The sequence below is a fragment of the Equus asinus genome, chromosome 2, assembly GCF_041296235.1.
Source record: "Equus asinus isolate D_3611 breed Donkey chromosome 2, EquAss-T2T_v2, whole genome shotgun sequence".
In the NCBI taxonomy this organism is placed as follows: Eukaryota; Metazoa; Chordata; class Mammalia; order Perissodactyla; family Equidae; genus Equus; species Equus asinus.
In genome coordinates, this window is record NC_091791.1 from 141,271,865 (window position 1) to 141,291,188 (window position 19,324).

At 34.7% G+C, this 19,324-nt stretch overlaps 1 protein-coding gene across 12 annotated transcripts in view; it reads right to left on the reverse strand.

Annotated features, from left to right (window-relative positions):
• TCF12 (transcription factor 12) overlaps positions 1-19,324 on the reverse strand; it is a 348,762-nt gene that overhangs the window by 171,043 nt on the left and 158,395 nt on the right. For all 12 annotated transcript variants that reach the window (XM_044764823.2, XM_044764824.2, XM_070500951.1 and 9 more), the window contains one exon: positions 1,023-1,125. In XM_044764823.2, coding sequence (XP_044620758.1) covers positions 1,023-1,125 — 103 coding nt within the window. The remainder of the gene's footprint in view (positions 1-1,022; positions 1,126-19,324) is intronic.

Consider the following 19,324-nt stretch of genomic DNA (forward strand, 5'->3'; position numbering starts at 1 on the left):
GATTTGGGTAATCCACTTAGATTAGCATGACTGTGTCTTCAAAGGACAATTCTAAGATCACAATATAGGTCACGTCCTTAAGAAACAGAATAAGTAATGAAATCAATGTCAATCACACAAACCGTCATATTTACATGACTCCACCTACAACCAGTAAGACAAATTAAATAACGCTTCTGTGCTCAGCCTCAGCATGAGCAAGAAGGAAAAGTAATGTCATAAAACAGAGATTCTTTTGAATCGGTTCTGCAAAAAAGGTAAAATCATCACTTAAAAAAAAAAAAGAACAGCATTCAAACTCAAGGAAAGAAAAAACTTGGGCTTAATCATTTCATATTGAAATGATCATCAGTTCATATGAGAAAGAGAGAGGGGAAGGAGAGGTGTTGTGCAGGGATTAGGGGGAGATATAGAGAATGGCTAATCTTAAAGATTTTGTCAAAATAAAATAATCAGGTTTAGGTGGTAAGTACTACCCTTCAAAGTACAACTTTACTATTGCAGAACAAAACTTTAAAAATCCCCAATAGGAATTCAAGTAATTAAAACAAATGCTGCAACATCTAAGCGTACTACTAAGTTTTAATTAACTAATGCCAAAACAAATACCGTCCAACATGAGTAAAATCTGCCTAAAATCACTGCTGTCATATTTTTAATTACCACATACATACAACTGTTAAGACAAATAGTAAATTACAAATGTTTCTGAAGTGTTTCTGTTTGGAAAGCAGAAAACATAATGCTTGATATCACAAAGACACTGCCAAAACTGACAGTTAAAACATTACTACTTCCTTTTTTGATATCAATGACAATAAAGCTCTAAGAGAAGAGCCCACCTTTCTGAATGTTCTGAATTCAGCTCCTCAAATTGAGCTGAATAAGGAAAGCCCAAATGTCCCTAGAAATTCAGGAACTTTCTTCTAGATACTTAGATGTCCTTCCTAGAGAAGGAGATAAAAAATGTCTCTGACCAAAGAGGCTTTGTGAAGACTACTTGGAGAGAATTGCCAACTTACCCATCAGATTTGAGTTCATGAAAGGTGTTGGGGACAAGCCTTCATGGGCCCCTAATCGACTGTCATTCAAGTGATCACTGTAATGAGGGCTGTCTGCAAAACCCTAGGGGAAAAAAAAGACCAGAGTATTAAAGAGATTATTTGGCAGTCCTGCTAATTGAGCTTAATGACACTCATCTAATTAATATACAGACTTACCAATGGTCATTCCTAACCAAGTTCCTTGTTCACTACTTGAAAAACTAAACAGAGTGTTCCTTTTATTCCTTTTAAGGTTTGAAAGTCAAAAAAGTTTCTTTATCGATCTTAAAGAAAATTAGCCCTATGATCTCTTTACATCCAAAAGGAAAGTTCTGTAGATCATTTTTTAAAAAAGGATGAACTAATAAAATATATTTCTGAGTTGTAATGCATTAGGAAAATGTTTATCTATATCCTCCTTTTTCTGCCTCCATATCCTACCACTAAAGGGTTAGGCAACTACCGGTTTTACTTAAAATACTAAAAATAATCCACAATCAATACATTAGAAGTAAATCCTTTCCTAAATGGCAAAGAAATATTTAGCAAAAAAGATCTGTTTACATTTCTTTTAATACTAGTATAACAAGATACAGTCCTATGGAAACAGAGCCATGTAAAAAGGAAAACAGCAAAAATAGCTGATTTAAATTCTTAGAGTCTGAAAAATGAAATTGTGAACATCATGAAAACAGTAAAGCTAACGTTATTATTTCACAATAGCTCTTATTAAATTTCTCCTAAAACAAGTTTTTTAAAAGCTAAGGAGGAATAAAGACACCAAAGTTTACAAATAAAATAAATGTTACAAACGCTCTATAGATTAAAAACTGTTCTGGTTCTTACACTCTTACACATACCAAGTACAGCATCATCTCCAAAATCATATTGTTTCTAAACAAAGCTTTGAACCCTAGTTAATTAAAACTATAGGTGATACCTACACCCTTCTGCCAACTTAAAACTTAGTAAAGATCAGAAAAACTTACAAGAGGCCCAAAACAAGAAAGAAAACTGCTCTGGCTCACAGAAACCAGAAACCACCCAGAATCCCCTGGGCCTATAAAATCATCAATCACTGAACATTTATCATTACCCAGACTGCAGGCTAACATTCAAGAAGACATTAATGGGGCTGAAACAGGCCTCACTATCTTTGCAGGCATGCTGTCAGTTCAACCAAGGGGCTAGGAACTGAGGGCTAAATAACTGTCAAATCACTACAATTGCTTATGGATGCATGTCACAACTCCTTCTGCTGCTCTGTTTTAAAACTAATCTTCTGGGAGTGCTAACTCCCAAATGAGCCTTTGTTTCATTTTTATCTACTTTAGAATCACTGATACACATGTGATAGACATTCAAGAAGAATCTCAGTGACATTTACAACTTGGTTATGACCACAAGGCTGTCCTCTGGTAACCACAAGCATAGTCTTGTCTGTCATACCCACATGCAGCAGAAGCTATTAAACAAAAGAGAATGGCTCCCAGCTAAGGTCACTCCTTGGAGTTTACTCTTGAAGTGCTAAGTGATATACCGCTATCTCACATTCATCTGGGTATTTCTCTCTGCCACTCCCTCCCACTGCCATTCTTAGGCATTCAGGCAAAACAAGGCATTGAAACCTACAAAACACTCACTGGAATATTGTTTATCATCTTTAAACTATATTACTCTAGAAACAGGCCAACAGAAATGTGTTTGTAGGTCAGCCACATTATTCACACTTGACTTGAATGTTAAAGGATAATAAAAGATTAATTTTGTATGCTCTCAGTTCTCTTCATTCTTGAAGTACAATAAAAAGAACTTTTTTCCTTTATGACTACAAAAATAAAAAGGAAGTTTTCTTAAACTATTTCCTAAAGCACAAGTATACAAATAAATCTAAGTTTTAGGGCATCATCAAATGATTACACACATATAGTGTATTAACTTCATAGGTTACAGTGTAGTACAGTTTAGTATAGAGGATATCTATCTCTAAGCCCCCATTAATATGCGGTCAGAGAACACAACAATTATTTTGCTATCAACCATACAAAAATAATAATAAGTACTGTCCCTTATCCATGTGTACCCACATATTGCAGGGTATAGTACAGAATGTACTACAAGGTTATTTCCCAGTCTACTCATAAAATCTAGGATTGTCATACTGTACCATAGAGAAGGAGTCTATAAACTTTTTTCATTATGTACAAGCAAGATTTGAACATGGACCCTCAATATTTGTCTCTTTATTCATAAATTGCATTCATATACTATTAACCAACATATCAAATTTCAGTAAGACATAATTTCACTCATGTAAGATAAAAATTAAATAGAAATTTGAATATTTTTGCCTACTCCTCAAAAATTCAACTTAGTGCATACAATTTTCTTGAAAAGTAACAATCCAAGAGGCAAGAAAGGGAGAGTTCTTCATCCACAGATGGAAACTGATGCTAGAGGAAGGAACAAAGAAACCAGACTTACAAACGTTTGTCATAGTTTTATATCTAATATGTACCAAAACCTCACTTAAAAGACTGGGCCTAACTACTGGTTGAGACTATTCTTGTCATTGCTTCCATACAGTAGTAATGATATATACTCAGAATATATAACTTTTGGTGAACCAAGATGAAGAGTTACGAAATAATTTGCAAACATTTAAATAAGATCACTACAGGTCACACCTTCAAGATCAGTTCTAGAAAAGGACACAGGTATCTATTAGTCAGCATGTTAATGTGTCAACAAGCCGGATGATACCTAGAACAGTGCTTCTGCAAACTTCAATGTTCATATCAATTGACTAGAATCTAGTGAAAACTCAGATTAAGAAGCATAAGGTCTTGAGTAGAGCCTGAGATTCTGCATTTCTAACATACAAGTGATGCCGATGCTACTGGCCCACAAACCACAGTTCTAGTAGCAAGAACCCAGACAATCCGGAAATAAAGATCTCTTCCAGATATAGAGAGGAAAAACTCAAGTCTAGAAAGGTGATAGGCAGGTACCCCTCCACATGAGAACCACATTAAAATACCAAAAGTTTCCACCTGTGTATAAATTGGGGGAGAAATCCCACAGTTAACAAAAATCTAAAGCAATCAGAGTAACAAAATATTTTTATGAATGTAGGTATGTATTCATTCATGCAGTTTTAAGTAGAGGATAGATGTCAAATAGAGCCTTAATGAAAGAAATGGGTTAGCTGACCCGGGGTTTCAACAGCAGACTCCTTAAGTACCACATAGAGTTAGGAAATGAGCATGGATGTCCTTAAGTAGAAAAGGCAAAAGGAAAGAAAGCCAAAACATAATGCAGTACAGGGCTGACAGAACAGTAGGGAAGGAAGCAGAATAATGCAGTGACCAGCCAGAACATCAAAGGGCTGGAGAAAACAAGCAGAAGTTGACTGGCCTGAGGGAAGGGCTGGAGTGACAAGAAAAGAACAAAAACCAAGCAAGCAATTGTTAAGATGGAGCCCAAGTAGATCAGTCAATGGTACAAATAAATGAATGCTATTTCAATTTTGGAATATCAAGGAAGTAAACCAGTGAGATCATTAAATACAGAACTATCACAGTACATATTTTAAACTGATAGAGCATTACTATGCTAATAAAAGGGGGTGGTCAAATCTCACCCTCTGGGGCTCCTAATTAAGATCTTGAATTCTATAAAATGGTTTCACCATGAAAATAACCATTAATAAAAATAACAATTTTATACATGAGAGATGAGAAAGACTACATTATGAAGAATAGAGCAATACTATCAGAATCATCTATCATAGTAGCTTTTTAGCCACTAACTACAAAAATGCTACTAACCACAAAAACATTTTCAAATACACCCTAAAAAATTACTGTTCGTGCCTTATAATAAAAACGGAAAGCACTCAAAAGACTAATAACTGATAAAAATCAGTTGACACATAGATTACAAAAACTGTTCAATTCTACACTTAAAATCTAAATTACAATTTAATTTGCAAATCTTAAATAGTCCCATCTATGAATGAGTGACTCTTCATAAAAGCTTTGATATTATGAAAGATGCTCTATAAAACGCATTTCGTGCTTTTCTCTATGCTCTTTTCATGGTACAGAATTTAGAAACATTAATCCCCACTACATCATGACAACAGACCCAAAGTAATCAAAGCTGCTACCATTTTTAAACTAAACTGCACATAATCCAATCTTTTGTTCTATCAAAAACAAAACAAGAGCAACTAGTATTATTTATAAAATAGTACTCTCCACTGGTTTGTCTCTTTGAAAATACAAGAAGTGTTTCCTTTGGTTAGTTTTTTAAGTAGCTCATTTTAAAAACTGATTTCACCCAAGCAATAAATAAGCTATAATCACCAGAGAACCTTCCCAAGTTGAGAACAAACTCATGGTTTTTCTAACCTATGTTGCTATTTCTTTGTATGAACTCCACTGTCTAATTCTATTTTAAAATACTCTTTTCAACAGTTACAAAGCGGGGGGTAGGAGGCTCTTTCAATAAAGATTTACTTTCTCAGAAAAGTCTTCCCTGACTCTAACAAGACCGAATTGGGTGAATTCATTCTGTGCTCCCACAGCAGAGAGCATTTCCATCATACCACTGCTCACACTTATTGAAATTACCTATTTAATTATCCATTTAAATTATACCATAATTATCTTTTACAATTGCACAGTATGGTGTAGTGGGTAAATGTGGACTTTTGGAAGCCAGACTGGCAGATATGATTTCCATCTCTGCCACGTACTAGCTGTGTGACCTGAGGCAAAGTAATCTTTCTTGCCTCAGTTTCCTTATCTGTAAAATAGGGATAATAATTGGACTGGCAGAAATGAGACTGTAAAGTATTTCAACATGGAAGAGATTACACAAGAGGAGTCCAATCAAAATGAGCACCTGCCATGGAATCCATCTTTTCCCAGGCCTTTGCCTCTGCCTCACAGTCTCCTTCTCCAATAAAACAGACACATGTGGGGTGAAGCCTAGAGGAGGCTCACAAGCAAACTTTCCTCTCAGGTTGTGCAATGCTTTACATTTGCATAATGCTTTTTACTTTAAAAGAGCCGTAACACACATCATCTCACTTGAGCAAAATGTATTTTTATTCATTGAAATAAACAGATATTTTATTTTAAAAAATAGAGGTAATACTAATACTATCTTCATCTCACAGATTGTTGTAAGGATTAAAGGAGGCAACATATGTAGCAAGTGGAAAAGTACCTGGCACATAGTAGCACACAATAAATGCTAGCCATTATTATTATCATCTCAGTTAGAGATTGTTATGCCTTACTAATTCTGAGAAGGCAGGTACCATATCTGTTTTTTTCACAATTACATCCCCAGAATAATGGCTGGCGCATACATAGCAGGTGCTCAATAAATGACAGAGGCTGGGAGGTTTCAGCTGCCAGATCTTTAAAAATGCTGCAGGGCTTTATTAAAAAGGTTCAATCAGGTTTTCCATAGAACACCCAATAAGTAGCAGAAAGAAGGCTGATAAGGTACTAGTTTATCTAACTGGATTGAACAAGTAAGCAGAGAATTTTGGTATTCAAAGAGCCAAAAGATTTCACATCAAGAATTGAAATCCTATAGCTTCTAAGTGGTCAAAGCCAGTAGAATCAGCAAAAACCCATAAGCCACCAGAAATCTCTGGATGAGACCTGGATATAAATGAGTGGTCACAACTCAAAGAGATGTAAGATGGAAATAAAAGTAACCAGAAATAACAAATGAAGTTTAAAAGAGAAAAAAGTGTCCTTATTATATTTCTTTATTTACTTCTATGATAAATTACCAAAATTAATGTCTAGATAAATACAGCCATACTTTTTAAACAAATCTTCGAATGTGATTGCCTCTTAGTTAAATACACCTATGAAAAAGACAAGTGGGTTGACTTAATACAAGAGTCTGTTACCTGAAAGCAGGAACTGTGCCTGTATCATTTGCTACTCTACCACTAGTGACAAGCACATTAAAGGGCAAACAGTATGTGACTAATAAAATTTGTTAGTTTAATGAATGAATGAAAAGTGAACAATGTTTACTGTTAATGAATCAGGTCTACATCTGAGAAAGCTACTTAATATTCAATATGTTAAGGTTCTGTTATCCTTTAACAGGCTAGGTGCTAATATATAATGAATTTTCTTGACAGAGAAATGGATTTTGTCATCTAGATCCATAAATTCCTAAAGGGTAAAAATGTTTTATTCCTCTTTATGATCCCGAAAGAGACCAGCACAGAACTTTGCATGTAATTAAGAGCTTAAGTTTTTTCTTAAGAGGATGAATAATCTTTCCAGGTAACTTTTTATTTATGAATGCTGAGAAGTAGTTTCATAGAATTACCATAACTGAGACTGAAGAGCAAGTCTTGAATTGTCATGGGTGGGAGCAGAGGGAGAATCGAAATCTTTTCGAAGTCAAAAGGATCCTCAGAAAATATGATGGATACAAGAAACACTGCTTAGCACAATGGCATGAGATACTTTTGGACATGAGATCCCAGAGGATCACCTAAAAAAGTTCACACAGGTTCAGTTCTAAGTTGTGCCACTCACATTCACAAATTTATCCAAGTACTGCTAATGCCATCTGTTAGAAGCAATCAGAGTTGATTTTCTTTTGCTTCAGCCTGTAGCCTTGCTGTGTTTGAAAGTTTACAAGTAGAAAAGTTTCTGTATTTTATAAGTTAAAGTTCATTCTCTACTTAGAGAAATCAAAACATCTCCAGGCTTTACAGGAAAAAGCATACTGAAAAAGGAAAAGCAAAAAATAAATTACTGAATCCAGGTGTTACATAGAGTAAAATTTTAGAGCCCTCAGACACCACATAGCTTGCACTCATTTTACCTACCATACAGATGAAAAGACACTAATTTTCTGAAACTCTATGTCAGTCCCACTGTAAGTAAAGTCTGTGGATGATGCCGGACCAAGGATGGTTTGCTACCAATCAATAACTACAAGGTAAGTATAGAGAAGCAGCTTTCAGAAACAGTTTAAAGTAATTTGGCAGAGAAATTTTGTGTTTGCTACATATAATAAAAAAAACCTGAAGCGTGTATTTTACAAAATTAACTACTTTAAAAAACTGTACTATAAAATACAGGGCAACATATATAAAATTTTTGAGGAAAATTGTTAGTTTAGTTTATTCCTAAACTAACATCCTGACTTTACACCTAAAAAATATTTATTAAAAGACTACAAAATTAACTCAAAATGGATTTGACTTGGACATAAGACCTGAAAAACCATCAAACTCCTAGAAGAAAACATAAAGGGTAAGCTCCTTGACATCAGTCTTGGCAATGATTTTTTGGGTTTGACACCAAAAGCAAAAATACACAAGTGGGACTATATCAAACTAAAAAGCTTCTGTACAGCAAAGGAAACCATCAACAAAATGACAAGGCAATCCATGGAATGGGGGAAAATAATAGCAAATCATATATATCTGATAAGGGGTTAATATCCAAAAAATATAAAACATTCATACAACTCAACAGCAAAAAACAAACAAAAAAACCCCAATCTGATTAAAAATGGGCAGAGGATCTAAATAGACATTTTTCCAAAAAGACACACAGATGGCCAACAGGTACATGAAAAGGTGCTCAACATCACCAACCATCAGGCAAATGCAAATCAAAACCACAATGAGGAATCACCTCACATCTGTTAGAATGGCTTTTATCAAAAAGACTAGAACCAACAAGTGTCGGCAAGGATGTGGGGAAAAGGGAACCTTTGTGTACTGCTGGTGGGATGTAAACTTACGCAGCCACTATGGAAAACAGTATGGAGGTTCCTCAAAAAATTTAAAATAGAACTAACATATGATCCAGCAACTTCACTTCTGGATATTCATTTGAAGGAAATGAAAACACTAACTTGAAAAGATACATGCACCCTCATGTTCACTATAGGACTATTTACAATAGCAAGACACAGAAGCCACCAATGGATGAAAGGACAACGAAATATCATTCAGTTATGAAAAGGAAGAAAATCTCGTCATTAGTGACAACATGGATGGGCCTTGAGGGCATTATGCTATGTGAAATAATTTAGACAAAGCAGGAAATACCGTTTGATCTCACTGATAAATGGAATCTTAAAAAAAGAAACAAACAAAATGAGCTCATAGATAAAGAGAACAGATTGGTGGTTGCCAAAGGTGGGGGGTGGGCAGAATGGATGAAGGGAGTCAAAAGGTACAATCTTCCAGTTATAAAACATATAAATGCTGGTGATGTAATGTACAGCATGGTGACTATAGTTAATAATACTTTATTGTATATTTGAAAGTTGCTAAGAGAGTAGATCTTAAAAGTTCTCATCACAAGAATAAAAAATTTGTGACTATGTGTGGTGATGGGTGTTAACTAGACTTACTGTGATAATCATTTTGCAATATATATACATCAAATCGTTTTGTACACTTGAAACTAATAAAATGTTATATGTCATTATATCTCAATTAAAAAAAGGAAAACAGATCACATTAAAGACATAATTTTCCCCACTTTGCTTTCTATAAATTTGTTTATTGCATTTTCAAAAAGTATTATTCTATGATATATTAGATGTTTTTTTTAAGGGTAGTTCTTCACACATAGTTTGTGAGGCGTAGTCTATATCCTTAGTACTAAAAGTGTGGTCCTCAGAATAGCAGTATTGGCAAATTCTGGGAGACTGTTGAAATGTAGAACTCTGGGTGCATCCTTGACCTAAAAGAATCAGAATCTGCATTTTCAGAAAATCTTCAGGGGATGAATGTGCAATCTAAAGTTTGAGAAGAACTAATCTATATTTTCTTGTAAGTCATGGGGCCTAGTACATGGTAAAATAACATGAGCCCCTATTATTTCTTCTACTACTACTAGCAACTCATTAAGTCCTAAAGAGCTCACATTTTTAAACCATGATTCCACTATCCCATTCACACACTATATGCAACCAGGGAAAATTAGATAAAAGAATGATAGCATTAAAATAGTACTTTGTTGCAAAAACCCCTCAGATTTAATATATTTTAAAGCTTTATCTTCTACTACTGTATATCAACAGATTGAGCATATAATAACTGCTCAATAAATATTTTAAAATATTTACTGATATCTGTGAAATCAATTCAAATAAATTAAACCTAGGAACAATATAACTTTGTTAAAACTCATGCATTAAGAAGCAATAACTAATTGCAAGAAGACAGCATACCAGACAATGAGCAAAACAATGTTCTTACATTCAGTACAATAACATAATTTATTTTTATTTTCATTTAAAATAATTTTTAAAATACCAGTGCCATATGTTAAATATTTATTTTATAACATTAGGTGGGAAAAATAAGAATAAAAATTAATCAGTATATAGTGTAATATTTAACTTCTATAAAACTTATAGGAAAAATACTAGAAAATTATACTGTTAAGATTTTTTTCATTTTACTTGTCTATATTTTCTAAAATTTATATGAAACTATTTATTGCTTTTCTAAAAAATATATGGTTTCTCAGTTTTTTCCTTTAGCATGATTAAAGTAAAATATTCTCATTGTAGGAAATTGGGAATGCTGGAAATGGTATTTAAAGACTCCCATTTTACCTCAACTGAAATGCAAATATCAACAACATTTTGACACATTTTCTTCCAGTTCTTAAATGTTTCTAAACTAGTTCAGACATACAAAAATGTATGTAATAAATAGCCAAATCTCTACAACTCAACAAATAAAACAGTGCCAATATAGTTTAAAACCCCTATGGAATTCTCTCAAATTCCTCTCAGAAGTAAATGCTATCTTAAATTTGTGTTTGATCATTTTCATGCATTACTTAATACTTTTATTATTACATATGCATATTCCCTAATTAATATATAACACTATTTTGCATGCTTTAAAATGTTACCTAAATATTATCATCCTATTTCTTTATTCACTTAACATTCAATATGTAAGATTGATACATGTTGAAAAAGTGTGGCACAGGTATATACATGTCACTACTATATAATATTCTATTTATAAACATATCACAATTTACCTATCCAGTCTCTTCCAATGATATTTAGCTTGCTCCCCATTTTTCTCTATTACAAACAAGGCTGCTATAAACATTATAGTAATATGTCTCCTTGTACACATATGAGAATTTACATGAAATTTTCTCTAGGGGTTAATATGCAGGAGTAGAATTGCTAGGTTATAGAGTATGCACATCTTCAAATTTACTATTTTGCCAAACTGTTCTCTAGAATAGAAATATACTATCATTTAGGAAAAAAGTCTCGTATCTCACACTGAATCAGAAAGTTCTATATAGACAGCCCTGAACTTATGAAAGAAGGCTTCCAAACTCCGCTTATAATGTGTACGTAATTTGTGATGCACTTTCCAGACAGTAAAAGGCAAAGCAATCACAATTACATTTCCTTACTAGTTCACTTAACTGTTATGTAGCTATATTCTTATCCGAAACAGTCAGGCATGGGTCCAAAGGCAGTCCTTTGGCATAATAAATGCTCAAGACACATTTGTTGAAATGAGTTAATCTTCATTAGGCTCCTTAGCTCGTCTTAAGGTTCTATAATTAAAACTGCATCCACTATTCCCAGGTGTTGATACAACAAAATTTGACAGAAGTATGATAATAGTTTTAGTTTGTTGCCAGTATGTTGCCTTGATGCCCAGTGTTGCATAGGCTGTTATAGCCATAGCAACAGCGTTGGTTGATACTATTTTTCAGATGCTGACCCATGGATATAATAGTTCATAGTTTGGGATTAAACAGGACTGCACATCCTGATAGGATCCATAGGACAATGCTTTTGGATTCTGTTGTCAGCCATGGTGATATTGAACATGAGCCATTTAAACTACCTTTTGCTGCCCCTATGACTAAAGCCGCTCATCTTTAAGGGTAAGCCCAAAGTAAAAGTATACTAATGAAACAATGTTCTTTTGATAACCGGCACATATGGGTGCTAAACCCCTGGCCTGAATTTATTTCCTTCAAGGTGAAAGTAAAAAAGCCATAGTTGAAGGATCAGTGTGATTCCTTCCACAAATACACAGCAAGTCTTCATTCAATCTATTTAATTTAAGGATTTCTGTGCTAACATTAACAATAGTATCAGCCTAACATCCAACTTCAACCTGAGGCTCAACCAGAGAAACAGCGTCAGAGGAGGCATCTAGTTTTCCTCAGGGAATTAGTGATTTGTTCTGCAGCACTGAAGTTACCCAGACATAGCAACTGAATGCAAAAGAACTTGTAAGAGATAGAATCATCATTCCCTTCAGTTTCTAGATCTCCAAAATCCATGGTGGTCATCTGGCTAAAGGATCACAGGTGCTACATGGATATTCCAACAAAGCCAGGGCAAAGAAAGAAATCTTCCTATCTACTTAATACCAAAAGAAGTCAGGCCCCTGTTTTCTAAAGACACAACAGTTTAGTTTCTCTTGCAGAGTTCTCAGCAGCTGAAATGTTAGGACTTCTTTGAAAAACAGAAAGGCATCACCATCAGATATGAGAGGTGGGTGTAACTCCTCTGAAAGTATATCTGATATACAAAATCTAACTTTTAGAGACGACTTTTTAATGCTAAATGGGTTTCTGAAACTAAACACAGTCCTCTTAGCAGAGACTTCTATATGATATGAGTAGCTTAGTGAAAGAAATCAAGTTTTCCTTGGATTTTGAACAATTCCTCATTTTTAACTTTTAAATTTTTTAATTTGACAAAGCATTTAAAATATTTTTGAGAAGGCTTCTCTTTTTTTTAGTTTAAGAAAGCATTTTTTAACTGTATTTGTCTGTAAATATTCCAGAACTGCAGCTTTGGAATCACTGTTTTCCATCAATATGTTATATTTCAAAGACACATTGTAAGAAACTTTTCTCTCCTAGATTAGCCTTTATTGCTATTCTGGATCAAAGAAATTAAATTCTAAATACAATATCCTCCCACTTTCATGGCACTTTTCTAAGTAAAGACTCATTCCTCATTTCTGCATGTTTGTCAGCCTCCTTTCTTTTAAGTATCCGTAGGTGAAGCAATCTCCTTCTCTATCAGTTGCCTAACCAGGAAGGACTCTGAGTAACTCCAACTTACTGCTCAGGAGCAACTCTTGGCAGGGAGTACTCATTCACCAGTTTGAGAAATGCATACTAGATCTGAATATGGGCAAACTAACTTTTTTAAATCACTAAAAGTATGACTTTTCTGGCTATTCATGTGTCCAGATATCATTCATTCATATCATACATATATTTACCTAACCAAATTATGTGAATCCATAAAAAAGAAAGCAGACAACAAAATTAATGTAAAAATAGTTCCACCCCTACTCTATTCTACTAAAGAAGTATGTGCCCTAGAGTGAACATCAGATGTGTAGGTGAATCTATTGTTTCCTCAGTTAGTACGGGTTTTGAATGCTTCTCAGTGGAAGAATCTCACTCCATGACCAACCATGATTCTGTTGCATAAAGAGAGTATTCTTCATATAACATGGGATTAAAACACAAACCAGCAACTTCATCAATTCCACAAACAAACAGCCATCTGATCTGTTACTGGAGGACAACTCGGCTCTGAAGTGTGTATGCGTGTTCTACTTATCCAGTTAAATGAAATTGACAGGCAGTTTAAGTGGCATCACTTTATTAGAATACTTCTAGCTATTACACACAATTAAACGTGAAAATAGGGGCCAGCCCCATGGCCTAGTGGTTAAGTTCAGTACACTCTGCTTCGGTGGCCCAGTTTCAGTTCCCAGGCATGGACCTACACCACTCGTCAGCGGCCATGCTGTGGCAGCACCCACATACAAAATAGAGGAAGAGTGGCACAGATGTTAGCTCAGGGCGAACCTCCCTCAGTTAAAAAAAAAAAAAAAAAAACTAAACTAAAAATAACAAGATAGTTATTTCCCTAAAAGTAAAATTATATGGTAATTCAAACATTTAGTCCAAATTGATAGTTTTACTATATTTTCACCTAATATAAAAATGTGGAATACAAATTTTTCAGATACTTACAAAAATATAAGACTATTTAACGACATTTGCACATACAAAATTTTCAGATCCTTGAAAAAACAGGAGACCAGCATTCCTTTGATAATCAACAGTAGCTCACAGTATTACTAGTCTTGTCTTTTCTTTTTAATTTTTTTTATTGAGGTAACAGTGGTTTATAACTATATAAATTCCAGGTGTACATCATTATATATTTCGATTTCTGAGTAGATTACACCACGTTCACCACGCGAAGACTAATTACAATCCATCACCACACACATGTGCCTAATCACCCCTTTCACCCTCCTCCCTCCACGTTTCCCCTCTGGTAGCCACCAATGCAATCTGTTTCTAATGTGCTTGTTTGCCATTGTTTTTATCTTCTACTTATGAGGGAGATCATATGGTATTTGATTTTCTCCCTCTGACTTCTTTCACTTAGCTTAATACACTCAAGGGTCCATCCATGTTGTCACAAATGGCTGGATTTCATTGTTTCTTATGGCTGAACAGTATTTCATTGTGTATATATACCACATCTTCTTTATCCATTTGTCCCTTGATGGGGACTTAGGTTGCTTCCAAGTCTTGGCTATTGTGAATAACGCTGTGATGAACATAGGGGTGCATGTATCTTTATGCATTTGTGTTTCCATGTTTTTTGGATAAACACTCAGCAGTAGAATAGCTGGATCATACGGCAGATCTATTCTTAATTTTTTGAGGAGTCTCCATACTGTTTTCCATAGTGACTGCACCAGTTTGTACTCCCACCAGCAGTGTCTGAGGGTTCCCTTCTCTCCACATTCTCTCCAACACTTACTGTTTCCTGCCTTGTTAATTATAGCCATTCTGACGGGAGAGAGGTGCTATGTCACTGCAGTTTTGATTTGCATTTGCCTGAAAGTTAATGATGTTGAACATCTTGTCATGTGCCTGTTGGCCATTTATATAACTCTTTTGGAGAAATCTATGTTTAGATCTTTTACCCACTTTTTAATCGGGTTGTTAGTTTTTTTGTTGTTGAGATGTATGAGTTCTTTGTATATTTTGGATATTAACCCCTTACCAGGTATATGGTTTGCAAATATCTTCTCCCAATTGTTAGGTTGTCTTTTCATTTTGTTGATGGTTTTCTTTCTGTGCAGAAGCTTTTTAGTTTGATGTAGTCCCATTTGTTTATTTTTTCTATTGTTTCCCTTGCCCAGTCAGATGTGGTACTTGAAAATATGCTGCTAAGACCAGTATCAAAGAGCATACTGCCTATGTTTTCTTCTGGAAGTTTAATGGTTCCAGGTATTACATTCAAGTCTTTAATCCATTTTGAGTTAATTTTTGTGTATGGTGTAAGATAATGGTCTACTTTCATTCTTTTGCATGTGGCTGTCCAGTTTTTACAACACCACATATTGAAGAGATTTTCCTTTCTCCATTGTATGTTCTTGGCTCCCTTGTGGAAAATTAGCTGTCCATAGATGTGTTGGTTTATTTCTGGGCTCTCGATTCTGTTTCATTGATCTGTGTGTCTGTTTTTGTGCCAGTATCATGCTGTTTTGGTTACTAGAGCTTTGTGTTATATTTTGAAATCAGGGAGTGGGATACCTCCAGCTTTGTTCTTTTTTCTCAGGATTCCTTTGGCTGTGCAGGGTCTTTTGTTGTTCCATATAAATTTTAGGATTCTTTGCTCTATTTTTGTGAAAAATCTTGGAATTTTGATAGGGACTGCATTGAATCTATAGATTGCTTTAGGAAGTATAGACGTTTTAACTATGTTAATTCTTCCAATCCAAGAGCACAGAATATCTTTCCATTTCTTTGTGACTTCTTCAATTTCTTTCAACAATGTTTTATAGATTTCAGTGTACAGATCTTTCATCTCTTTGGTTAAGTTTATTCCTAGATATTTTATTCTTTTTGTTGCAAGTGTAAATGGGATTGTATTCTTAATTTCTCTTTCTGCTACTTCATTGTTAGTGTATAGAAACACAACTGATTTTTGTATGTTGATTTTGTGTCCTGCAACTTGACCGTATTCATTTATTATTTCTAAAAGTTTTTTAGTGGATTCTTTAGGGTGTTCTACCAGTCTTTTTTCTTTTTTCTTTTTTTTTAATATATACCTCCTATGAGAGATTGGGAGATGTGCCACGTAAATATTAAGGCTAATAGTGGCACAAAATGAATTAACATCTATTCACAGCAATAACTAAAATCCGTTTTCTCTTTTTTCTGCCTGTCTGCTTTGAGTTCTTATGTTTTCAATGTGTACTATCAATCTCTACCCTAGATGCCATCAGGTGGGTTTACTGACACTTCTGTGAGAGGATCTTCTCTTATCTTTTTGCCTCTTGACTTTCTTCTCATTTTCCTCTTCTCTATAACCTATCTCTGTTTTCTTTTACCTGTCATTTTATATCATTTTAATATCATTTATATCATTTTAATAACTTAGGAAATTAAAGAGAGAGAAATGTGCATATGAAAGTGTGACAATGCATATGTAAACAAAGTATTACGGCCAGTAATGGATTAGGCACTTTGCTAGGTGCTGGGATACGAGGGTGAACAAAGCAGTCTTGCCTTCAAGGAGCTCACAGTTTGGAAGGAAAGACAATATCTGAAAATGTTTTAATAAACTGAGGTCTTTTGCATGAGGTCTGAGCCTGAGGTATGTCACACTACAGTCTCCAAAGTTTTGATTAGTATTATCAGACTCTCTATTAGACTAAGGGGCAAGATGACACGACCAGTGAAGTTTTAAATGAAGTTCAAGCCAGTCTGCCAACTTCCAAGTTAAACTTCCTGGGTTGGGTTTGAATAGTTTAGAAGATGGTAATACCAGCACAGCTTCAAATAAGAACATCAAGGCAGAACAAGCACTGCCAAGCAGGCAGAAAAAATAACATTAAGACTTGCTAAGAATGCCCTAAAGCAAATAAAACATTTTGATAACTAGAAAACAAAAATGTAAATAAGCACACCTCTGGTGGCATCATAATCATTACAGCTAACTTCTACTGAGTGCCTACTACGTGCCAGCACTATGTTAAGAAGGGCTTTGATGTATTACATCAGTTGACTTAAACTATATATAGATACATATTTCCCCCCACTCAGATAAGGAAATTTTGTCTTAAAGAATTGAAATAACTTTCTCCAAGCCAGGGAGTGGCAGAGAACTGATTTAAACTTGGAACTATGACAGCAGATGACTTAATGTTATCCACTAAGTTTTTGATCTCCAGTACCAAGAAATTTGGCAATAGTGTACACACTTAGAGAATAATTTCCATTAGGCCAGTCATTTTCAAGGTCTCCTCTTTAGTCTCAGGAGCTCTTACATAAAAAATATTTTGTCTTAAAAAATATTGAGAACTCCAAAGAACTTTGGTTTATGCGAGACATATCCATGATATTTACCATATTAGAAATTAAATCTGAGAAGTTTTAAAAATACGAGAACTGTCAGACATCACCATATATCATACAGCATTTGGAAACTCTACAATACACTCAGGAAAGAATAAGACTGAAATGGCAAATAACGTTTTAGTAGTATCATGAAAATAGTTTTAACCTTGAAAAACTCTAAAAGGACCTCAGGGACACTGAGAGGTTCCTGGAATGTACTAGGTAAGCTGTTGGATTAGAATATTTACTATTTTTTAAAATATATCATGAATCCTCATTACCACCAACTTGCCAGAATCTGGAAACCAGATTCAACCAGAACCTGGCTGAAAACTATTTATTTAAGATAGAGGTCTCATTTCAGAGATGAGGAAAAAAGATTCAGGGAAGTCAATAGCACATGTCTAAGATCACAGAGCTAGTCAGTGGCAGATATCTAAGCTTACTATATTAAAGAACAAAATATCAGTAGACAAATATTTGGGGATAGCTGGTAGTAAGGAAAGCAACTGCATAATAGCTAACAACATATCAAAATTCCAAGGATCTCTTGAATGAGCCAGTATTTCCAGTGTTGTGCAGGAAAAATTAGTAGTGCATGCTTCATTTCTCCATTTACTCGTAACGTGCTGCTCCTAGGGCTTCCACTGATGAAGCAAGTCCATGGTCCCTATTAGATCAGCTTAGGGACCTACATTTCCACTTCCACACAGAATGGAGTAACAGAAATCAGATTAACTTTCACACTTGAAACAACCAAAAAACTAAACAAAATACATTAAACAACAGTTTTGAGACACTGGACATGGGCAGTGCAGAACAGTGATCCCTGAGAGAGGGGAAATAAATAAATCTTATGATTGCTGAGAGAATGGCAGAGGTGGGGGCAGGTGAGGGGGGAGGAGATATCTCAACCTAGAACTCTACATCTAGTTTAAAAAAAAAAAAAGAATATTTCAGACACATGGAAGATGAAAGATTTCATCAGCCCCTGACCGCCACAATGAAGAATGTTAAAGACCGTCCTTCAGTTAAAAGGAAAATAGTACCAGATAGAAATACGGATCTATACAAAAATTAAATGTTCTCTGATTACAATGGAATTAAAGCAAATATCAATAATAAAAATATTTCTAGAGAGTCCCCAAGTATTTCAAAATTAAACAGTATACTTCTAAATAATCCATGGATCAAGGAAGAAATCAACAGAAAAATTATAGAGTATTTTAAACTGAATGAAATGAAAACACAACACAGCAAAAATTGTGGGATGCAGGTAACACTATGGTCAGAGGAAAATTTATAGTACTAAAATGCCTGTTAAAAAAGATGAAAGGTCTCAAATCTATGACCTCAACTTCCTTAAAAAACTAGAAAACAAAGAGCAAATTAAACTCAAAGTAAAGGTAGGAGTAGAAGTCAAACATACTGAAAATAGAAAAACAATGGAGAAAACAAATGAAACCAAAAACCAGATCTTTAAGAATGTAAAACAGATAAGCCTCTAGCCATACTGATCAGAAAGAAGAGGAAATAATTCACCAGTATCGGAAATGAGGTAGGAATTGTAACCACAGATCCTACAAACATTGTGTCAGGTAGACTCTAAGATGGCCCTCAACAATTTGTCTTCTGATATTCACACCCCTAGATAAACCATTCCTCTCAAGTGTGAGCTGGCCAGGTGAGTTGCTTCTAACCAACAGAATACGACAAAAGGAATGGAATGTCATTTCTAAGATTAGGCTCCATAATATTGTCTCTTCTACCTTGCTAGCACATGCCCTCCCTTGCTGGTTTTAA